At 39.2% G+C, this 24,787-nt stretch overlaps 1 protein-coding gene across 9 annotated transcripts in view; it reads left to right on the top strand.

Moving 5' to 3' along the window:
- LARP4 (La ribonucleoprotein 4) overlaps positions 1-24,787 on the top strand; it is an 84,631-nt gene that overhangs the window by 57,280 nt on the left and 2,564 nt on the right. For 5 of the 9 annotated variants that reach the window (XM_080659914.1, XM_080659919.1, XM_080659915.1 and 2 more), the window contains 6 exons: positions 7,091-7,303; positions 8,053-8,101; positions 11,634-11,795; positions 19,817-19,947; positions 20,067-20,235; positions 22,685-23,144. In XM_080659914.1, coding sequence (XP_080516040.1) covers positions 7,091-7,303; positions 8,053-8,101; positions 11,634-11,795; positions 19,817-19,947; positions 20,067-20,235; positions 22,685-23,023 — 1,063 coding nt within the window. In that variant the 3' untranslated portion in view covers positions 23,024-23,144. Of the gene's footprint in view, positions 1-7,090; positions 7,304-8,052; positions 8,102-11,633; positions 11,796-19,816; positions 19,948-20,066; positions 20,236-22,684; positions 23,145-24,279; positions 24,331-24,787 lie in introns of those variants that run through there. The other 4 variants (XM_080659917.1, XM_080659921.1, XM_080659922.1 and 1 more) reach the window with 2 other exon arrangements.

Below are 24,787 nucleotides of genomic sequence, written 5' to 3'. Positions count from 1 at the left end.
TTTCAAATGAGATCTCTTATTATTATCAGAATGAAAGATTCTTGATGAACAAAATATTACTTGTACTCTTATAGATGACTTAGTTTGGTAATACACTAACAATTTACTGCAAAATTTGAGTATTTCTACGACATGTGGATAGAAAAGCACAGTGAGTTTTAATTACATACCTTGTCCTTTAACTCCTGTCCTCTTGTTCAAATGCATTATTTCATTGGAGGCAAGGATGTTTAACTCTGAAAAGATCAGATTGTTAGGATGTAGTTTTAACTAATTTTATAGATGAAGAAAGTGAAAGTTGAAGAGGACAAATAACTTGCTAGGATTACATGGCTAGTTATTATTCACACACTTGAGATTTAGAACATTTCCTTTCTCTGTATCTTAGCTGGTAAAGTTTTTTCTTAAAAATACCAAAGTGGTGAACTTTTAAGTAGGACAGACATCTTTGTTATGAGATAAACTAAAAGCAATTTAAAATTTTTTTTAGTTTTATTTTTTAAAAAAATAAATCTTTATCGTTCAGACTATTACACTTGTTCCTCTTTTTCCCCCCCATAGCTCCCCTCCACCCGGTTCTCACCCCACCCTCTGCCCTTACCCACCCCCCCACTGTCCTCATCCATAGGTTTAAGATTTTTGTCCAGTCTCTTCCTGCACCCCCACACCCCTTTCCCCCCGAGAATTGTCAGTCCACTCCCTTTCTATGCCCCTGATTCTATTATATTCATCAGTTTATTCTGTTCATCAGATTTTTTATCCACTTGATTTTTAGATTCACTTGTTGATAGATATGTATTTGTTCATAATTTTTATCTTTATTTTTTTCTTCTTCCTCTTCTTAAAGAATACCTTTCAGCATTTCATATAATACTGGTTTGGCGGTGATGAACTCCTTTAGCTTTTTCTTATCTGTGAAGCTCTTTATCTGCCCTTCAATTCTGAATGATAGCTTTGCTGGGTAGAGTAATCTTGGTTGTAGGTTCTTGCTATTCATCACTTTGAATATTTCTTGCCACTCCCTTCTGGCCTGCATAGTTTCTGTTGAGAAATCAGCTGACAATCATATGGGTACTGCCTTGTAGGTAACTAACTGTTTTTCTCTTGCTGCTTTCAAGATTCTCTCTTTGTCTTTTGCTCTTGGCATTTTAATTATGATGTGTCTTGGTGTGGTCCTCTTTGGATTCCTCTTGTTTGGGGTTCTGTGCGCTTCCTGTACTTGTAAGTCTATTTCTTTCACCAGTTGGGGGAAGTTTTCAGTCATTATTTCTTCCAATAGGTTTTCAGTATCTTGCTCTCTCTCTTCTTCTGGCACCCCCATAATTCGGATGTTGGTACGCTTGAAGTTATCCCAGAGGCTCCTTACACTATCTTCAACTTTTTGGATTCTTTTTTCTTTTTGCTTTTCCAGTTGGGTGTTTTTTGCTTCTTTGTATTTCAAATGTTTGACTTGATTCTTGCGTTCCTCTAGTCTGCTGTTGGATCTCTGTATATTATTCTTTATTTCAGTCAGTGTATGCTTAATTTCTAGTTGGTCCTTTTTCATATCCTCTAGGGCAGCCGTGGGCAAACTAGGGCCCGCAGGCCTGATCCGGCCTGTTCGGCTGTTCTATCTGGCCCGCGGAGCCAAAAGAACGGAGGGTTCTCTTGCTCTCCCCTCCGCTCCTTTACTTTGAATTTATATTAGTTCACACAAACACTCCATCCATGCTTTTGTTCCGGCCCTCCGGTCCAGTTTAAGAACCCATTGTGGCCCTCGAGTCAAAAAGTTTGCCCACCCCTGCTCTAGGGTCTCGCTAAATTTATCGGCGGCTTCTAGAAAATTCTTGAAAAACCTTATAACTGTGCTTTTGAACTCTATATCCAGTCGTTTGCTTTACTCCATTTCTTTCGTTTGTGACCTGTTTCTTTGTCTCTGCATTTTGGCTGCTTCCCTGAGTTGATAGAGTAACTTTGTGTGCTAGGTGTCCTATAGGGCCCAGTGGCTCAGCCTCCCCAGTTACCTGAGGTGGACACTCTTGGTGCACTCCTTTGTGGGCTGTGTGCACAGTCTTGTTGTAGTTAAGCCTTGATTGTTGTTGGTATCACTGGGAGGAATTGACCTCCAGGCCAATTGGCTGTGAGGATCAGCTGTGTCTACGATGGGAGAACTTCTGAACTGGAGACACCCTTATGGGGCAAGACTTGCTTCAGTGAGGCTTTGTTGCTCACTGAGTCTGCCCCCTGAGTGTGTCCCTTATGGATATGAGGAGTTGTAATCTGATGGTCCCACTCTGACCACTGGGTACACTGGCTCTTGGATCTCTAAGGGGGTGCAAATTTAGCCTCAGCCTGAGGCCACCCAGCAGGAGCTACAGAGAGATCTGCAGATTCCTCCTCTTTGTTTGGGGTTTGGAGGTGCCCAGATGAGGCCCCGCTGTGAAGCAATGCAATCTGCTGTGGGGCCTGGGCCTTCTTTTTGATGTTCTAGGTCTCTCTGACCCAGCTGCAGTTTGTTAGGTAATTTTAGATTGCAAAGGGCCAGACCATTCATATGCAAAAGCCTCTGCACATAGCTGGGGTGGGATTGTAAATTGGGTGGGGCGGGGTCTCAGGGAATCAACAGGGTGGAGCAAACAGCTATGGCCGATCCTCAGCCTTTTCCTAAGAGGCCCCGGGTCTCAGTGTCACTGGGTAATCGCTGCAAGCACCTCTGAGAGAAAGCGGCCCTTGAGTTCCACCTGATGCCAGACAGTCCAGTTTCTTCCCTTATGAGTCTGGGTCCCCAGAGTCTTGCCCATAACTGGAGTTCAGAGCAGTTGGGACATTGTGTCTCCCCCTTGATTGAAAAAGACAACCACGTACTCAGTTGCCAGCCCTTTCCTTCATGCGCGCAGGCCCTCGTACCGCTGCACTTTACTTCCACACCTCCTCTTAATCTCAGTGTGCTTTTCTCTTTCCTTCTATTTGTAGAATTTCCACTCAGCCAGCCTTCCTGTGGTTCTGGATGATATCCATTTTGGTCTTTTAGTTGTCGTTTTGAAGTAGTTGTGCGAGGCAGCCATTTCAGGTGTTTACCTATGACGCCATCTTGGTTTCTCCAATTTTTATTATTTCTTAACCACAGTTTTCATTCAATACCATTCCACAGCAATTTCAGATGTACAGCATAGTGGCCAGAAAACCATGTATTCTATCCCTGTTATTTCAACATTATTGACTACATTCTTCTTGTTGCAATCCGCATATCTGTGAAAGCAATTTTAAAATATATATTCTGTTATTTTTTCATCACTATTTATTTCCCCTACACCCTCTTACCTCCAGCCACACTCCTCCCCTCCCCCGCTTTTTAAAAAAAATTGATTTGAGAGAGAAAGAGAGAGAAACATTGATGTGAGAGAGAAACATCAATTGGTTGCCTTCCATACACACCCCAACTGGGGATGAAACCCACAATCTGGGTATGGGAATCAAACCCACCACCTCTAGGTGTACCTGACAATGCTCCAACTAACTGATCCACACCAACCAGCACTAAAGCAACTTTTAACTAATAACTAAAAGTACTGCCCGGCCTGTGTGGTTCAGTGTTGAGCATCAACCTAGGAACCAAAAGGTCATGGTTCAATTCCTGGTCAGGTCACATGCCCAGGTTGCCGGCTCTATTTCCAGTGCATGAGGCAGCCAACGGATGATTCTCTTATTGATGTTTCTATCTCTTTATCCCTCTTCCTTCTTCTGTCTCTAAAAACCAATGAAAATACAAAAGTACTGATGTTTGCAGATCCTTGATTTAAAAATACATGGTGTTCCTTTATTATTACTTGTCTTTGTCTGCTGTGCTTTCTTGGTGAAGGGGGTAAGATTACAATAAGAAAGTAAAAAATGATAGCCAAATCATCTTGACTTTAATGGAGGTGTACCTATGATATTGAAAATACATGGCAGATTTATTATAATTTTGCTTGTTACTCAAAACCATTTGTGTATAATTCTTTTCCATATGTTTGACCAATGCAGGTTGCTGTTAATTTTTAATTACAGAAATAGCACATGAATACTTTCTTATATAAATGCAAATATTACAGTCAAGTTTTTTTGACACCCCCCCCCCCCAACCCAAATCCTTGTTTATTTCTAAGGAGTGGCTGCTGCCAGACCTTTCTTTTTATTTATATCAGTCAAGGTGAAAGTAACAATAGAGAGCCCTCATGCAATTTGTGATATTGTACTAGAGGCCCGGTGCACGAAATTCGTGCACTGGACGGGGGTGTGTGTGTCCCTTAGCCCAGCCTGCACCCTCTCCAATCTGGGCCTAAATGGGCAGTCGGACCTCCCTCTCACAATCCAGGACTGCTGGCTCCCAACTACTCACTTGCCTGATTGCCCCTAACTGCTTCTGCCTGCCAGCCAGCCTGATCACCCCTAACTACTCCCCTGCCAGCCTGATCAACGCCTAACTGCTCCCATGCTGGCCCGATTGCCCCTAACTGCCCTCCCCTACTGGCCTGGTCCCCCCCAACTGCCCTCCCCTGCAGGCCCGGTCACCCCTAACTGCCCTCCCCTGCAGACCTGGTCCCTCCCAACAGCCCTCCCTTGCAGGCCTGATCACCCACAACTGTCCTCGCCTGCAGGCCATCTTGTGTCCACATGGGGGCAACCATCTTTGACCACATGGGGGTGGCTATCTTGTATGTTGGAGTGATAGTCAATTTGCATATTACTCTTTTATTAGATAGGATTGGCTTTATAACAGCCCAGTGATGATCACTACACCCACTTAGAGAAAATGGGACTAACTTTCAGAAGTTGGGGCATTTTTTTACCTTTCATACTTTATCTTTCTGTCACTATACTTCTTTCTATCTTTTATCGCTTCTTTCTTTCTTTTGCCCAGACTTAGATTGTGAGTCCCTCTCAGTGAAGGGTAAGATTATGAGATCTGAGGGCTGTTTAAACCTAACTTGTCCATTAGGTCTATTGAAATGCAATGAGAAAATTTAAGTGAAAGTTTGTGAACAGGTAATGTAATCAGCGTAGCTACTTAATGGGGTCAGTTTCAGATATGAGGGATAATATGAATATATTGAAAATTACTTTGTGTTAGTTCACATTCTATTATTTTAATTGCGATTAAAAATCTATTCTGTGACAGAAAGTATCTGGAAAAGTGTCATCTCATATTAAACTCAGCCCAACTCTGTAGCCTGAGTTTTATCTTTAACCTAATTTTTTATGTTCCTTAAAGAATAAAGTAGGATAGCTGGAAATGCTGTTGGAATTAATGTATGAGGTTTTAATTCCTATTCAGAGAGCCAGGAATTGACAGTGTGTTATTAATATTATGAATTTGTAATTATGAAAATAGACTGGAAAAAAGGAGCATACAAACTTCAAGCAAAGGACTAAATATAAGTCTTAGACTCTCTTGTTTAATCTATAGAGCCAACAGTGGAGAGAGTGTTGGCCTGGGGACTGAAAGGTCCCAGGTTCGATTCCAGTAAAGGGCACATGCCCACGTTGTGGGCTAGATTTTCAGTAGGGGGGCATGCAGGAGACAGCCCATCAATGATTCTCTCATCATTGATGTTTCTGTCTCTCTCCTTTCCTCTCTGAAATCAATAAAAACATATTTTTAAAAAATCTATAGAGCCAAGATCCTCAGTTGCTTGGACTTAACTTTAGATGTTTTAACTATTGATTAAACTGCGTCTTCTCTCCTTTACCATAGCTTCATCTTCTTATAAATTGTAAGAGTTGGGTGCCTATGCACATGATCCAAGATAAAAGTTACTTTAGTTAGAAGTAGCTTTCTTTGTTTGTTTTGTCTTGTTTTTACCAGATTTCATACTTTAATTCATGAAGTCTTGTCGGGCTATTAGCAGTATTATATTTTCCTCACTTTTTTGTCCCACGTATGGATCGTTTAACAACAAATTTCTTTGGCAAGGGATACTTAGTAAGAAGGTGGGATTTTAATATTTTCCTCTATTTCTTTTTTTTATTGTCATTCCCTTAAAGAGCCTTCTTTTTTCTGATTTTCCCTTATGAAAAAAAATTTTGTTAAGCTTTATTGTTTTTGTTTGTTTGTTTGTTTGTTTTGTAAGAGAGAGAGAGAGAGAGAGAGAACAATATGAGAGCGTCACATCGATTGGCCGCCTCTTGCATGCTCCTGGGGATTGAGCCCACAACCTGAGCATGTGCCCTGACCGTGGCTCGGACCAGCAATCTTTTAAAAATTATTGATTTAAGAGAGAGAAAGGGAGAGGGAGAGAGAGAAACATTGATTGCCTGCCTTCTGCACACCCTCTACTGGGGAAGGATTGGACCTACAACCCGGGCACCCACCCAACCTGGAATCAAACCAGCAGCTTCCTGGTACATGGGACGACCCTCAAACAACTGAGCCACACCAGCCAGGGCTCTACCTATGAAAATTTAATATTGGAGATTATGTATGTCTGTACTTTATACATAGAATTAATAAGGTAGAGGCATGACACAGATTCATTAATAAGCTTAAAGCCTGGCTGATTTACATGTGTCAAGACTGCAGCTCATGTTAAAGAAAGAAGCTAAAGTCATAGTTTTATTCTGAGTATCTCAAAGAACTTTGGATTTCCCCCCAAATGTCTCTAAAGAACTTTTTTTAAAAAAAAATTATTTTTATTGATTTTAGAGAGGAAGGGAGAGGGATAGAGAGAGGTAGAAACATCAGTGATGAGAGAGAATCACTGATCAGCTACCTCCTGCACGCCCCCCCCCCCCCCGCCACTGGGGACTGAGCCCGAAACCTCATGTACCCTTGGCCAGAATCGAACCTGGGACCCTTCAGTCCACAGGCCGACGCTCTATCCACTGAGCCAAATTGGCTAGGGCTAAACAACTTTTTAATGTAACAGTTCTTTGCGTTTTAAAAATAATAGATCTAGGACATAAAAGGGTTTACATTTTTATACAATAATTTTATGTTTAACTTAACTAATGGAAAACAGGAAACAGCAAAAAGCAGTTTTTAACTGGGCCTATTGAGAGTTTCTACAATTAAGAATGATTTTCTGTCTGTCTTGATTTATCCTTTCATATATATAATCATTATTTCTTACAGCGTGAAGCCTCATTTTAGGTCATCAAGTGGTTCAGAACACTCAACAGAGGGATCTGTGTCATTGGGGGATGGACCAGTAAACAGATCTGGTTCGAGGAACTTTCCAACTGAACGGCATAACCCTACAGTAACAGGGCATCAGGAGCAAAGCTACCTTCCCAAAGAGACTCCAACTTTGCAGATTGAACAGAATGGGGATTATGGTAGGGGCAGGTGAGTGAATATGGTAATAAATATGGAAGGAAATAAGGTATATGTAACTCCTTTTATCATAATGTGAATATTTGGAAACCATTATCTACTGTTAAGTAAATACATTTTTACTTAATAGTTTTTCATAATTATTAAGAAATTTAGAGTGTTTATATAGAATGTAACTGAGTCGGATTTATAAAAGTTATTCTGAAGTTCACAAAGAATGGTTTAGAAAGATAAAATTCCATCTGCATTATAGTTTTAATTTCCTACAGCTAACTGATCAATTGATTTATTTATTGATTGATTTTAGAGGAATGGAGAGAGAGATTTGTTGATCCACTTATTTATGCATTCATTGGTTGCTTCTTGTATGTGCCCTCATGGGATTGAACCCCCAACCTTGTCATATCAGAGCAATGCTGTAAAACCAACTTAGCTACCCGGCCAGAGCTAATTTCTTAACTTCTAAACTAAGGGAATAGGGTTCTATATAACTTAACCTGCCTGAACAAAACAACTGAACCCTAATCTGCTTCTGGTGTGGAGAGAGTGCTTCTAATAAAAATGTGCACAGCTTACTTCGTGGTGGTGGTGGTGATTCACTCAGGATCCCTTCAGAAGAATACAAATTAACTTTTAATAATAATGGAGATTTAGATGTATAGATACTTAAAATAGAAATGCACTCATTTTTGATGAAATGTATAAATTTGAAGAAACTTATGAGTTCTTCCTCCCACCATCCCTTTTTGTTTTGTTAAAAGGAGAACTCTTTTCAGAGGTCGAAGACGAAGAGAAGATGACAGAATGCCAGTAAGTATTTTTTTACTTTTAATTACTGCTGTTAATTTTTTTTTTCCTTTTGTGATTTACTATGGCATTGACTTGTTGTCTACCTTGGCTTTTAGGTTTCTACTTGATTGATTTTTAAAAATATATATATTATTGATTTCAGAGAGGAAAAGAGAGGGAGAAAGAGAAACATCAATGATGAGAACCATTGATTGGCTGCCTCTTGCACGTCCCCCACTGGGGATTGAGCCTGTAACCTGGGCATGTGCCCTTGACCGGAATCAAACCTGGGACCCTTCAGTTCGCAGGCTGATGTTCTATCCACTGAGCCAAACTGGCTAGGGCTACTTGATTGATTATAGTATGCAGTGAATGTAAATAGAGCCTGTGCTTGACCCTGAATATACACCATTATCATGCTCCCTCCACTCTTAGAGTGCACATATAGTTAGGGATTTGACCTGTGTTTCTCACTTCCTTAAAAATTACTTGAGTATCGCCGAAACCGGTTTGGCTCAGTGGATAGAGCATCGGCCTGCGGACTGAAGGGTCCCGGGTTCGATTCCGGTCAAGGGCATGTACCTTGGTTGCGGGCACATCCCCAGTGGGGGGTGTGCAGGAGGCAGCTGATCGATGTTTCTCTCTCATTGATGTTTCTAGCTCTCTATCCCTCTCCCTTCCTCTCTGTAAAATATCAATAAAATATTTTTTTAAAAAATTACTTGAGTATCTAATATTTTCACATGGTTTAAAAATAAAAAATATGAAAATATTCTATGAGAAGATTAACTCTTTACTAACACGCTTAAGCAGTTTGAATCTTCTGGTTGTATATAAGTGCTATAACAAACAGTGCAATGATAACCTCATACAATTATCATTTCCTATGTATGCAATATCTGAAGGAGAATCTCTAGAAGTGGGATTTCTGGGTCACAATTTAATAAGTTGCTGCTAAGTAGTTTTCTGTGGGGGTTGTGCTGATTTTCATTTCTGTTTATCCATAGCCTTACAGAGGATAGGATTTGATTTTATTTTTAAAGAATAGTTTATTGATCACTTGAGAGGAAAGGAGAGAGAAACATCGATGTGAGAGCACAACATCGATCAGCTTGCCTCCTGCATGCCCCCCACCAGGGATTGAGCCCACAACTCAGGCATGTGCTCTGACCAGGAATCGTACTCTGAACCTTTTTGGTGCATGGGACGACGCTCAACCAATAGCCACACCAGTCAGGGCAGGATATGATGATCTTTGGTCAGTCTGATAAAGCATATCATTCATTTTTAAAGCTCTGTTGGATGGTGCTAGAAACTGTTATATGGTTTAATAATTGTTTGGAGTCAATTTTCTACCTACTGTTAGTTCTTATATCCACTAATCTTATAAAACTGCTTAAAGAAAAATGTTTATAGTTCTAGATATGTTCTTATTTGAATCTTAATGCCTCAGATTATTCATATTTTGATATTTTGTGTGTGTTGTTTGTTCATAGTGACTATTACCATTTCTTAACTGGGCCCAAAAAGTGTTAAGGAATAAAAATGGTGTAGGAAGATATAGAGGTCTCAAGAAAACCCTGCCTAGAATTTACAGATATATCATAAATGTGTAATGTAATGCTTATTTTACATGTATAAGTAGTGAATTGTATACATATATAAGTAGTATATATATAGCTTACTGTTTGTTATACATAGAAGTTATACATATATCACATTTATAAAGTATTGAAAACATACACATTTTCAAAGAAGAAAATGTATTGCATTATAACAGAGAATAGTCCTTAGGGCAAACTATGAATCCTTTAAAACAGTGTTGTTTTTTCCATTTATATCTTTCTATACCGTGGGCAGCCATGAGACTTTAGGCAACAACTTTTTAAAGATACCATTGAAGCAGTAACATCCTCAAGTGGCCCTGAACAGTTGAGGAGAGGAGAAATTAGGTTTGCGATCTGTTTAACGTATTAAAAACGTCTGGATTGAGGACTGAAAGTTGAGATGAAGAAAAAGGAGACAGGCATATTTTCCAGTAGGAAAGGCAGGAGGGCGATGTTAGCTGGAGATAAAATTTAGGATTTGTAAGCTTACTCATAGTAACTGAAGTCATACGAGTAGATGAGATCATGGCAGGGGACTCTCTGTATAGTGAGTGATTATTTTCAAAGGGGTTAAGAATGGAACCTTGGGGAACATAATGACTTTGGGTTGAAAAATGAGATTATTCCTTATGTTGTTTGAAGTATCCAAGTAAAGTCTGAGTGGCAATGGCTGATAGGCAGGCAAATGGATATCTGGATTTCAGGTGAAGGTCTGGGCTGAAAATAAAGTGTAGGACTCAATGATTTTTGGTATATTTTCAGAATTGTGCAGCTTAAAGTCACCAAAGAGTGAAAAAGATTGTTTTAAGGATTGTTTGCATGTAGATAATAAAGTCATGAATAAAGGGTATCATCACACAGGGAAAGTGAGAAGTAATGACTGTATAGAAACCAAAAACCATCAAAAGAAGTAGGCAAGCAGAGAACAGCACATGATTGTCAGGTCTGTGAATCAAGAGAAAGGTGTAGCACACAAGCTAAGGGAGAAATGAGCTCCCAAAGGAAAGAATGTTTACCAGGCCAACTGCTATAGTGAGGTCATGGAAAAAAGACTTCCAGCTTTTGCATTGCAGAAGGCATTGGTGACTTGTTAAAGCAGTGGTATGATCAGTACAGAGGTGAGGAAGTAGAGGAGGAGGTACAAGTGAGAGGTTTGTCAGAGGATATAGAGAGTGGTTAGGATGAAAGGGACAGATGAGATTTTCAAGGAAGGATATTGTTCTTTCGAGATTATATGGAAGGATGAATGATGAAGGCAAATTTATATGAGGTAGGTTTTTTTTGTTTGTTTGTTAGAAAAGGAGGTATAGCTAATTTAGAAAGCAAAGAATAATAGAGATTGATTAGAAGTCTTAGGAGTTTGGCAAAGTTTGCAAAAGAAACAAGAGAGGGAGCTGCCTAAAGGTAAGGAGGACTGATAAGGACTAGTGAGAGCTTATGTTCTCTTCAGCAGCACATATACTAAAATTGGAACAATATAGAGAAGAATTACACAGCCCTGTGGAAGGATGACTTGCAAATTTGTGAAGCATTCCATATTAAAAAAAAGACTAATTTGAACTCAATTGAGATGAGAAGCCAAAAATTTATAGGGAGCCCTAGCTGGTTTGGCTCAGTGGATAGAGCGTCGGCCTGCAGACTGAAGGGTCCCAGGTTTGATTCCGGTCAAGGGCATGTACCTTGGTTGCGGGCACATCCCCAGTAGGGGCGGGGTGCAGGAGGCAGCTGATTGATGTTTCTCTCTCATCGATGTTTCTAGCTCTCTATCCCTCTCCCTTCCTTTCTGTAAAAAAATAAATATATTAAAAAAAAAAAACCACAAAAATTTATAGGGAAACAATTCTGTACATTAGGGTAGAGTTTGTTTTTTGAAATTTCAGCTTCTGTGGTACAGGGTTAGAGAATGAGATAGTTATATGACCTGTTTTATGATTTCTGTCTTTTAGAGACCCCAACCTTCAACAGCTGAAGCAAAGGCTCCAACACCAAAGTTTGATTTATTAGCCTCAAATTTTCCTCCTTTACCTGGAAGTTCATCAAGAACACCAGGTGAACTTGTTTTGGAGAGTAGGATGTCTGATGTTGTTAAAGGTGTCTACAAAGAAAAGGTAAACACTGAAACATCTAACCTATCTTATGGGACTATAGTATTAGCCTATGTTTTAAGTTATTTAGGTTTTCTTAATAAGTATTTCTAATATAGCTTTAATTCAGGGGGTTGTCAGTATACTTTTAGTATTATAAAAAGATTGGCTCAGTTGGTTGGAGCATCATCCCCTACATCCAGTACATCAAAAGGTTGCAAGTTCGATTCCTCCTCAGGGCACATATCTAGGTTGTGGTAGGGGAGGCAACTGATCAGTGTTTCTCTCTGTTTCTCTCTCTCCGTTCTTCTCCATCCAAAATCAATTAACAAATATACCCTCAGGTGATTTTTTTATTTGGGACTCTGTGGGCTTCTTGGATTTGTGTGGGTTTTTTCTTCCCTATATCAGGGAAGTTTTGTTTTTTTTTTAATAAATCTTTATTGTTCAGATTATTACAGGTGTTCCTCTTTTTTTCCCCCCATGGCTCCCCTCCACCTGATTCCCCACCCCACCCCATGCCCTTACCCCTCGCCACTGTCTTCATCCATAGGTGTAAGATTTTTGTCCAATCTCTTCCCGCACCCCTCACACCCCCTTCCCCCTGAGAATTGTCAGTCCACTCCCTTTCTATGTCCCTGATTCTATTATATTCACCAGTCCATTCTGTTCTTCAGATTTTTTATTCACTTGATTTTTAGATTCACTTGTTGGTAGGTATGTATTTGATGTCATTTTGTTGTTCATAATTTTTATCTTTACCTTTTTCTTCTTCCTCTTCTTAAAGAATACCCTTCAGCATTTCATGTAATCCCGGTTTGGTGGTGATGAACTCCTTTAGCTTTTTCTTATCTGTGAAGCTCTTTATCTGACCTTCAACTCTGAATGATAGCTTTGCTGGGTAGAGTAATCTTGGTTGTAGATTCTTGCTGTTCATGACTTTGAATATTTCTTGCCACTCCCTTCTGGCCTGCATAGTTTCTGCCGAGAAATCAGCTGACAGTCATATGGGTGCTCCCTTGTAGGTAACTAACCGTTTTTCTCTTGCTGCTTTCAAGATTCTCTCTTTGTCTTTTGCCCCTGGCATTTTAATTATGATGTGTCTTGGTGTGGTCCTCTTTGGATTCCTCTTGTATGGGGTTCTGTGCACTTCCTGAACTTGTAAGTCTATTTCTTTCACCAGGTAGGGAAAGTTTTCCGTCATTATTTCTTCTAATAGGTTTTCAATATTTTGCTCTCTGTCTTCTTCTGGCACCCCAAAAATTCGGATGTTGCTACGCTTAAAGTTGTCCCAGAGGCTCCTTACACTATCTTCAACTTTTTGGATTCTTTTTTCTTTTTGTTTTTCTGGTTGGATGTTTTTTGTTTTCTCATATTTCAGATCTTTGGTTTGATTCATGGGGTACATTGATCTACAGTTGAGTTTCTGTATATTCTTTATTTTAGACAGTGTATGCTTAATTTCTGACTGATCCTTTTCCATTTTTTTGGCATTCTCATTAAGGTCCTTGAAGGTCTCACTAAGCTCCTCGGAGGTCTCATCAAGTTTCTCAGCGGGTTTTAGAAGATTCTTGAGTAACCTTATAAATGTGGTTCTGAACTCTATGTCGTCCAGTAGTTTGTTTTCCTCCATTTCTTTCATTCGTGACATGTTTCTTTGTCTCCGCATTTTGTTGCTTCCCTGTGTTGATGGAGTGGCTTTGTGTGGTAGGTGACCTATAGGGGCCAGTAGCTCAGCCTTCCCAATCACCTGAGTTGGACGCTCTTGGTACACCCCTTTGTGGGCTGAGTGCAAAGTCTTGGTGTAGTTAAGCCTTGATTGCTGTTGGTACACTGGGAGGAATTGACCTCCAGGCCAATTGGCTGTGAGGACCCGCTGTGTCTATAATGGAAGAACTGCTGTGCTGGAGACACGCTTATGGTGCAGGACTTGTTTCAGTGGGGCTTTGGTGCTCACTGAGTCTGCCTCTTGAATGTGTCACTTATGGATGTGAGGAGTTGAAATCTGGTGTCTCACACTGACCGCTAGGTACACTGGCTTCTGGATCTCCAATGGGGTGCATGTCAGCTACTGTCTGAGGCCACCCAGCAGGAGCTCCAGCGAGAACTACAGTTTTCTCCTCTTTGCTCGGGGTTTGGAGGTTTTGGAGCTGTCAGACCCGGGCTGCAAGTTTGCTAGTTTAAGTTGCAGATAGGCCAGGCCATTCATATGCTAAAGCCGCTGCTTGGAGCTTGGGTGGGTTTGTAAATTGTTCGGGGCGGGGTCTCAGGGCGTCACTAGGCTAGGGCGTGGCAAACAGCGATGGCTGCCAGTTAGCCGGCTCTGTGTCTCCGACCACGTCTCTGTGACCCGCGCCCCAGCTCAGTAAACAATTATTCCTGCGCGCAGCCCTGCAACCAAGCCTCACTCACTTTCTGACCCGATGGCAGACAGTCCAGCTTCTCTCCGTAGGAGTTTGGGTCCCCCGTGTCTCCCCAGAAACTGGAGTTCAGAGTAATCGGGAGCTTGTCTCCCTTCGGGTTGAAAAAAGCAGCGCTCCCATTCGCCCGTCGCCATCCCGATTCGCGCGTCTCCGTACCTCAGCTTTTCAGCGCCTGTGCACGTCTCAGTGCTGTTTTCTCTTTCCTTCTAGTTGTAGAACTTCCACTCAGCCAGCTTTCCAGTGGTTCTGGGTGATAGACGTTTTGTCTTTTAGTTGTAATTTTGAAATTGTTGTGCGAGGCAGCAGTTTAGGTGTTTACCTACGCCGCCATCTTGGATCCTCCCAGCTATCAGGGAAGTTTTCTGTCATTATTTCTTCAAACAGGTTTTCTATTCCTTGCTCAGTTTCCTCTCCTTCTGGCATCCTTATTATGTGGATGTTGTTTTGTTTCGTGTTGTCTCAAAGTTCCCTTAGGCTCTCCTGCTTTTTAATTTTTTTTTTATTTTTTAAAAATTATGTAAGAAAAATATGTTAAAGCAATAGATAAAATGTTTTGTCATTTTTACATATCTTTGTCAGTCACTCAGCTTGATAGAACTGATTAATGTAAGCCAAATGGAAAGTGTCATCTCCACTTAAGTACCTATAATTTACCAATGATATAAATGAGAATTTTAAGATAGTTTGGTAAACTCAGTTTTTAAATAATGGAGAGTGGATGTCAAAATGTTAGGATACCTCATCCTATAATATTTTTGAGTTAGACCTTTTAATATGGTAAATTCCCATTCCCCACAAAATTTTCTCATGTTCTGCCCCTTTTTTTTCTAGTTCTATTATTTTAATAGTACATATATACAGTATACCTGGGCTTATTATGGAAATCGTATCCTGCAACCACCTTCAACTCTAGCTTTTCTGCTGACATTTATTCCTGTATTTCTAATTCACATGGTTATACTGCTATTTTTTTTTTACCTTTCAGTTGTAGAAATCTTTTAACTTTACATTCTAGAAGCTAAGTATTTAGCTCTCTTAAAGCAACATATTCTCATCCTCCCAGTAGATTTTACTTCATCATATCTAGGATACCATCAATTATAAAATGCCCCATTATTTTATTTAAAATTTAATGAATTTCATTTTTTTTTTTGTTAATCCTCACCCAAGGCTATTTTCCCATTGATTTTTAGAGAGAGCGAGAAAGAGAGGAGGGCGAGACAGAGAGAAACATCAATATAAGAGAGACACATTGATTGGTTGCCTCCTACATGGGCCCCAACCAAGTCCAGGGATTGAGCCTGCAACCAAGGTATATGCCCTTGACTACAATCGAACCCGGGATCCTTCAGTCCGTGGGCTGATGCTCTATCCACTAAGTCAAACTAGCTCAGGCTATGCCCCATTATTTTAGTATCACTAAGAAAATAAAAATCGTTGCCAGTTAGACTAGGACATGCCATCATTGTAAGTCACATCTCAGTATTACATAACTTTTTCCTAACAGCCTCATAGTATACTGTTACTATTTCTCCTTTTTTTATACTCTCTATGGCCTGCTGCACTGGCTTGTTCCTGGGACGTCTCTTCACTATCAATCCTGGGGATTTTCCTTACTCTCCTTTGTTAGATTTCCCCCCTTTTTCTTGCTCTTGTTTTACTTTCCCATATTATGGTGGGTCACATCTTCCCAAGCTTCCTGAATAAAGGGCTTTTAGTATAAATTTGTAGAGATCTTGCATTCTGAAAAAGTTTTGATGTTCTCACACTTGATCAGTAGCTTATCTAGTAGAATTCATTCTACTATTGATGGACATTTGAGCTGTGTTTTCTTTGAAATTTTGAAGATACTTTATTGCCTTTTTTTTTTTTAAGTGCAGTATTGTAGTTATTTTGTTACTTCTAAGATTCATATATTTCACCTTGGAAAATCAGGCTGTCTTTTTTTTTTTTTAATATATTTTATTGATTTTTTACAGAGAGGAAGAGAGAGGGATAGAGAGTCAGAAACATCGATGAGAGAGAAACATCGATCAGCTGCCTCCTGCACACCTCCCACTGGGGATGTGCCCGCAACCAAGGTACATGCCCTTGACCGGAATCGAACCTGGGACCCTTCAGTCCGCAGGCCGACGCTCTATCCACTGAGCCAAACCGGTTAGGGCCAGGCTGTCTTTTTTTATCTTTATTGTTGAAAGTATTACATATGTCCCCCCTTTTACCCATTGACCCCCTCCAGCCCATCCTCCCACCCCCCCACCCCTCACCCAAGCCTTCAGCATTCTGTTGTCTGTGTCCTTGGGTTATGCATATATGTATTCTTCTGTTACTTCTTCCCTTCTGTGTTGTGTGAAATATATTGCTGTTGATATAGGTGACTATTATATTTTGAGCTATTGTGTAAGAAATATAACATTTATTCATTCTACCATTGATGGACTAATGTTTTTTGTTGGTTCATCCTTATACAAGTAAGCAATATTGCTGTGAGTCTTCAAACTTTCTGTTCTTATGAGCAAGAACATTTCTAAGGTGGAATTGCTGAGTGATAGGGCTTTTTAAAATTTGAATGACTCTTGAGGTTAAATTATCTTTTTTTTTTTTTTTTTTAAATCATCACCTAAGGGTATTTTTTCCATTGATTTCTGAAAGGGGAGAGGGGGAGACTGAGCGAGAGAGAGAGAGAGAGACTTGCCTCTACTGGGGCTGGGGAACCTGCAAACGAGGTGCCCTTGCCCGTGCCCTTAACCGGGAATTGAACCAGTGACCCACGGGCCAATGCTCTAACCACTGAGTAAACTGGCCGCAGCTAAATTATCATTTTTATGTTTATTGGCCATTTGAGTCTCTTTTATAAAGAGTTTTTCAAATATTTGGCACATTATTATTAAATTGGTTAATCTCATATCTTACAGATTCATGGAATTTAAAAAATATTCTGGATACTAATTCTTTGTCAGTTATGTATATCACTAATGGGTTGTTTTTAGTCTTATGTATTTGTGGGTACAAAACAGGTTCTTAATTTTAATATGGTTATATTTGGCAGTATTTCCTTTGTAGTTTTTATTTGTTTTTTTTTTGTTTTTCTCTTTGGCTTAGGAAATAATCTTAGCTTCCAGAGGTTCATTTCAGAAACCGTGGTTGGTTTTTTAAATATATTTTTATTGATTTCAGAGAGGAAGGGAGAGGGAGAGGGAGAGGCAGAGATAGATACATCAGTGATGAGAGAGAATCACTGATTGGCTGTCTCCTGCACTCCCCTCATTGATCCCGTAACCCAAACATGTGCTCTCACCCGGAATCGAACTGTGACCTCCTGGTTCATAGGTCAGTGCTCAACCACTGAGTCACTGTAACTGGGCCACAACTATGGTTTTGATTCCTCGTTCTCCAATGACCTATATCATTCCACCCGTCCACTCATCCCACCCCCACTGGAGGCTTTTAGGATATTTTATTTATTCCTGATATTCTGTGAAATTTCATGATGATGTATCTTGCTATGACTCTTAGTTTTGTTTTAGTCGTTGTACTGGATACTTTGATGGGCTTTTTAAATCTGTAAACTCATGGCCTTCCATGTGGGATAAATTTCATGTACATCTCTTTGATAAATCCTTCACTTCTTCTCTTCTTCTGGAACTCTTGATATTGGACCTTGGTTTGCTTGTTTTGGCTTTCCTAATTTTTAGTTTTGTAATTGTCTTATTTTTCTTGGTTTAATTCTGATAAAATACACATAACATAAATTTATCATCTTAACCATTGTTAAGTGTGTGCAGCTCAGTCATGCTAAAAACATTCACGTTGTTGTGCAACCCATCTCCAGAACTCTTTTAGTCTTACAATAAAATACTACCAGTAAACAACAAATCCCATTCTCCCTTTCCTCAGCCCCTGGCAACCATCATTCTACTTTGTCTCTATGACTTTGGCTATTTTAGTTGCCTCATATAAATAGAATCATAGAGTATTTTGTCTTTTTGTGGCTAGCTTATTTTACTTGGCATGATGTCCTCAAGATTCATCCATTGTTGTGGCATGTGTCAGTACCTTTATTCCTTTCATTGCACAGTAACATTTCATTGTATTAATATATAATAGCCCCCCCCCCCTTATCTGTAATTTTGCTTTCCATGGTTTTAGTTATCATAATTTAAAATTATTAAATGGAAAATTCCAGAAATTAATACTGCATAAATTTTATTTAAAGATTTTTAAATTGATTTTTAGAGAGAGATAGAGAGATACCTCCTGCACACCTGCTACCAGGGATTAAACCTGCAACCTAAGCATGTGCCCTGACCAGGAATTGAACCGACAACCCCTCTGTTCTCAGGATGACACCCAACCAACTGAGCCACACCAGCCAGGCAAAAATTCATAAGTTTTAAATTTCATGCCATTCTGAGAAGCGCGCTTGCTATGTGAATCATTGTCCTATGTATCCACAGTATATACACTATCCAGCCTTTAGTCTCAGTAATCTGGTCACGTGTCACTATATTGCAGTGCTTGTGTGCAAGAAACTTTATTTTACATAATAATGGCCCCAGAGCATAAGAGTAGTGATGCTGGTGATTTGTATATGACACAGATAAGCTGTAGAGTCTTTAAGTGAAATGGTAAGTGCTATACAATAAGGTATTTTAAGAGAGAGACACAGACCACATTCACAAAACCTTTATTACAGTATATTGTTGTACTTGTTCTGTTTTTTTATTGTTACTAGAGGGCCCAGTGCACGAGATTCGGGCCCTCAGCCCGGCCTGCGCTCTCTCACAGTCTGGGACCCCTTGGGGATGTCCGCCTTCCGGCTTAGGCCCGATCCCTAAGCCGGCAGTCAGACATCCCTCTTGCAGTCCGGGGCTCAATTAAACTTTATCATAGATATAGATGTGTATGTATAGGAAAAATTGGGGTTCTGGGAACTTATCACCTATTAATAAGGGAGGGACTACTGTTCCACATTTTGTTTTATCTGTTCACTAGTTAATGAACATTTATGTTGTTCTCACTTTTTTGGCTATTATGAATAATGCTACTATGAACATTTTTGCATAAGTTTTTTGCAGACATGCTTTCTCTTGGGTACGTACCTAAGAGTGAATTATGGTAACTCTAACTTTTTGAGGAACTACCTCACAATTTTCCAAAGTGGCTGCACCATTTTACATTGCCACTCTCTAGGTATGAGGGTTCTAATATCTCCATATCATTAACTTTTGTTATTACCTCTCTTACTGATTATAGCCATCCTAGTGAGTATGAAGTGGTTTCTCATTGTGGTTTTGATTTGCATTTCCCTAATGAGTAATGATGTTGAACATCTTTTCATACATACTTGTTGACCATTTGTATATCTTATTTGGAGAAATGCCTCTATAAGTCTAATTTAAAAATTTTTTATTGTTCAATTATAATTGACATTCAATATTATATTAGTTTCAGATGTACAACATAGTGGTTAGACATTTATATAACTTGCTAAGTGATCCCCCTGATGAGTCTAGTACCCACCTGACACATTACATAATTATTGACTACATTTCCTGTTGACTACATTCCCATGCTATATTTTACTATAAATGTAATTTTGAAATATGTTTTCATTTTAAGGATAATGAAGAGTTAAGACAAGGTGATAGTTGCCCAGTGCCTGCAGAGGATGAACAGACCGACTGCGCCGCTGCCCAGCAACTCAATATAAGTACTGGCCCTTCGTGTACAGCTGAGCCTCCTGCATTGAGGTACAGGTTTTGATGTGGAAAGAAGATCTTCCATATTAAGATTACTTTTTCTTCTGATCATTTGCTCACCTGTTTCTGTGTACTATTCTAAATCTAATGTAAAATTCTTTTTTTCTTAGCACAACTCTGATAGAAAAGGATCTAGTGGAGGATTCCACTGTTCAGAAGGATGTTCTCAACCCGACAACTATATCAGTTTCTTCCCCAAATCCTGCAAAGCCATCAGGGACAAATACTGCTTCACCATGTGATAATAACATAAATGCAGCTGTAACTGTGGCCCTACAGGTAACTTGATGAATTTAGTTTATGTAAGAAAAATATTATGGGTTCAATAATGAGCATCCCCCCCCCCCCCCCCCCGCTGTAGCAGAGTCATTTGGAAATAGTCCAAATTGGGCTTGCCTGCGTCCAAAAAAAGCTAAAGGACTTTAAAGTCACTGGGAAGAAATGGGGAATTTTAGTCACGTTGAGGGAGTGAAGAAGTTACTATTCATTCTGTTTCTTTTGATTGCTTTTTTCTGATCATATTATGGGTAAGTGAAATGTCTTCCTTGTCTGTGTTATGTTGTATGTATCACTTTTGGGCTAGTATAAAGAGGCTTCAAGTCTTGGACTTTTTGTGTGTGTGCGTAATGCTTTAACAAGTCCTTGGAACCCATGAGGGAATGCTCTCGTTTTTATTCAATTTCCAGAATCATTTTTATAATTAGGGAAATACAGAAAAGCAGAGGGGGCGAGGCCTACAAAATTTATCTATAATCCTTTCATTTTATATATGTATGTATTTTTTTTTAATTCTTATTTTAGAGGAAGGGAGAGGAATAGATAGAAACATCGACTGGCTGCCTCCTGCATGCCCCCACTGGGAATTGAGATCCCAGTCCAGGCATGTGCCCTAATCAGGAATTGAACTGGCAACCTCTTGGTGCATGGGATGATGCTCAGCCAACTGAGCCACACCGGCCAGGCCTTTTATTTATTGATATAGCTAGTAGTATTTTGGTATAGCTTTTTCTGTTTTCTAGGTTAAGAACATTTTATCCCTGGCCTGGTAGCTTAGTTGGCTGGAGCATCGTCCTGATAATGCCAAGGTTGTGGGTTCAGTCCTCGGTCAGGGCATATACATGAATCAACCAATGAGTGCATAAATAAGTATAACAATAAGTCAGTTCGTATCTCTGTGTCTCTCTGTTTCTCTCTCTCTCCAATCAATAAATTTTTTTAAAGAATATTTTATCATGAGATTTAATAATAATACTGTAGGTCCTCGGGTTATGTTGGAGATCCGTTCCTATGGAGCACATACACAGCAGTAATGAAGTGAAACAGTAAAAAAAAAATTTAAAAGGAAGATAACAATTCTTGACCTTTATTGGTGGCAAATACAGTAAATAATAAAAAACATAAAGCACATATGTACATACGTCAAAATGACGGAACTTTTTTTTTTTAATACTGTAAATGAGAGATGGCGACGTAACCACGAAACAACGTAAGTCGAGTTTGACGTAACCCAAGGACTGCCTGTAATAACAAGCCCAGCTGGTATGGCTCAGTTGGTTGAGTTTGGCCCATGCCCCAGGAGGTTGTAGGTTTGATTTCTGGTCGGGGCACATGCCGGCGTTGCAGGCTCGATCCCTATTAGGGGATGTGCAAAAGGCAGCCAGTCAGTGTTTCTGTGTCCTTTTTCCCCTTCCTCTCTCTGAGGTCAATAAAAACATTTAAAATAATAATAATAGTAATAATAGAATAGCAGCTACTAAGTATTGAATACCTACTATTCTGTTTTCATAATATCCCTGTTGGCCTACTTTTTCAGATAAAGTAATTAAGACTTCTAATTAGTCTTTCATTAATATATGATTGGTTTCCAACTGCTCTGCAGAAATTCTTATAGAATCCCTCTTAGGGTTCTTTGTAGCAAGGGAAAAGAGAATGAAACCATTTTTATTTTATCGTATGGATGGACTATTATTAATTTTATCTGTCCTTGTTAGACATTTAGGTTGTTTCCAGTTTTTTTTCCATTACTATAAACATGCTAACATGAGAATTCTTCAGAAAAATTCCTCAAGTGAATTTATTGTTTCATACATAAATTGCAGCAGTTTTTATTATTTTCAACAAACGTACTTTTTCTTTTTTTATCCTCACTCTAGGATATGTTTATTGATTTGGGGGTGGGGGAGTGGAGAGGGACATTGATGTGAGAGAGAAACATTGATGGGTGGCCTCCCATACACACCCTGACTGGGGATTGAACCCGCGACCTAGGTATGTTTCCCACCCGGGAATTGAATCTGTCACCTTTTTGGTGTGGGGACAACACTCCAACAACGGTGCCATCCAGCCAGGGCCACAAAAGTACTTTCTTAAAAAGATTGTACTGGGCCTGGCTGGGTAGCTCAGTTAGAGCATCGTTCCTATATGCCAAGGTTGTGGGCTCAATGCCTGGTCAGGGCACATATAAGAAGCAACCAGTGAATGCATAAATAAGTGAACAAAAAAATCAGTGTTTCTCTATCCCCCTCCCACTCTTTCTAAAATCAATAAGTAAAAATTTTTAAAGAAGATTGTACTAATACACGTTAATAGCATTGTATATTAGAGTGCCTGTTACCCTTTCTTAGAAAATAACTTACTGATTTTGTTGTGGTTAATACTATCCTTTTTGTACTTTATTACTTAGAGAATGTACACCATAAAAAATGTTGTGTTTTTCTTCCCTTCCAAGGAACCCCGAAAGCTAAGTTATGCTGAAGTGTGCCAGAAGCCCCCTAAAGAGCCATCTCCAGTTCCTGTGCAGCCGCTACGAGAACTTCGCTCCAATGTAGTGTCTCCCACCAAAAACGAAGAGAATGGAGCTCCTGAGAAGTCCATTGAGAAACCACATGAGAAGCCAGAAGCAAGGGCTAGTAAGGATTATTCTGGCTTCCGAGGCAATACCATCCCCAGGGGAGCAGCTGGAAAAATCAGGGAACAGAGACGCCAGTTTGGCCACAGGGCCATACCTCAGGGAGTTACTCGACGTAATGGCAAAGAGCAATATGTGCCACCCAGATCACCAAAGTAAAACAAACAAACAAACAAACAAAAACTATTCAAAAACTTCTCTCTCTTCCCATTAAACTTGAGCCGTGGCTATATTGAACTGTTATGGAGGGGAGAGGGTGACCAGAAAGGAAACAAGAGAAAGTATATCCTTAAATCATTACAGATTTTGGAGTTGTGAGCAGTAGAATCCCAAAATTCATCTCTAAAGTGATTTTAAAATGCTGGAGGATTCCAATCAGTATAAATATATATATATATATATATATGTATACATATATAAAAATATAATTTTTCTATTTTTGTTTTTGATTTTAATTTGCAGAGATCTGCCTGGAATCAATTTTGAGGGTTCAGATTTAGCTTGGGAAAAAACATTACACATCCTTCAGTATAGGAAATGAGGGAGTGAGAGAAAATATTTTTTGAAGAAGCATTTCTGTAAAATTAGAAATTACTTTTTTTAATCTATTTAAAGTTTGGCTTAGAGAATGCCATCTCTGCCTTTATGGCCTTGTGTTGCAAAGCAGATCAGTGGCTGGGGTGCCTGTTTGGGTGTGTTGTGTGTACAAGAGTGACTGAAGCCAAATCTGTTTTCATGTTAGTAAATGATTTGAAAACTGAATGTAATAATGTACTTGAGTAGATTATTTTACCAGTTTGATATGTAGTCTCCTTTTGACTTTACTAATATTTTATTCAACAAGCTTTTGATTGTACTTGGAGATGTGACTACCAATCACTTTGATACGGAAAGAATGGGGGTTATTCGGATAATTGAAAAATTTGTCTTAGATCTGAGTTGGGTAGGTCAAAAGGCCTGCAGAGGTTTAAACTGGCCTGTGATTCTCCCCTCCCCCTAAAATAGGAAATAATTTTTTGGTGTTACTTCATTTGCTATTCTCTGTCCTTTGACTACCAACCCCCTTCTGGTTAACTAACCACCTACATAAATAACTGTATGTTTTTAACCACCTTGACCACTCTAGTCAAATCATATAACTGTTCTAAATTTCTGAATTGAGCAGTGAAGTATTTTACTCTTCTGTTCATGTATTTAGAAGTTTAGATCCCAGAATGGTAGAGCAGTTGTAATTTATTTGTGTTAGTGTTAAAAATGAAACATTGTAATTGACTCTAAAAGTGTTAGTGTAGAAGTAAAAATAATTTTTAAAGGCTTAATTTGGGGGCAACTTTTTCTGTTTACAGTGTATTTATCATAACCTGCCTTTCTTCCCTTTCTCCAAAAAATTAAAATTAAAAAAAAAAAACAACCAGTTTGAAATTCACAGAAGCAGAGCCAGCAAATCAGGAGATTTTTGATTTAAGGTGAGAAAGATAATTGAAGAAAATTATTACATAATATCTCAGTGAATCAAGTTGTAGCTCTCATATTAAATAGGCAAGTTTACATGCTGGTGTTTAGAAAATGGCTAAAATATTAAAAATCATGTTGAAATAATCTGTTTTAAGTCATACCATTTTCAGAGTTCTATGTAAGATGGGGTTTTTGTTTTTTTAGGGATAGTTTGTAGCAGTAATAACTGTCCCTTATGTTAGTGAATGACTTGTATAAATTGAAACTGTAAATTGTGAACACTGGAAAGCACCATTGTGACATAGAGTAAACATCTTAGTAATATATTAAAATGAATGTAAATGGAGGTTAAAATTACATTACTGTGAAAACTCATCTTCCAACTCTAAGTTAAGCTGTGGAGATTTGTATTAGTAGGTAACTGTTCAGAGCTTTGAAAACACTGCACATTTCTGTACAAGCCAGAGT

The sequence above is a fragment of the Plecotus auritus genome, assembly GCF_963455305.1.
Source record: "Plecotus auritus genome assembly, chromosome: 3".
Taxonomy (NCBI): Eukaryota; Metazoa; Chordata; class Mammalia; order Chiroptera; family Vespertilionidae; genus Plecotus; species Plecotus auritus.
The sequence above is the reverse complement of the archived record's forward strand: the minus strand, read 5'-3'. Positions and strand labels throughout refer to the sequence as shown.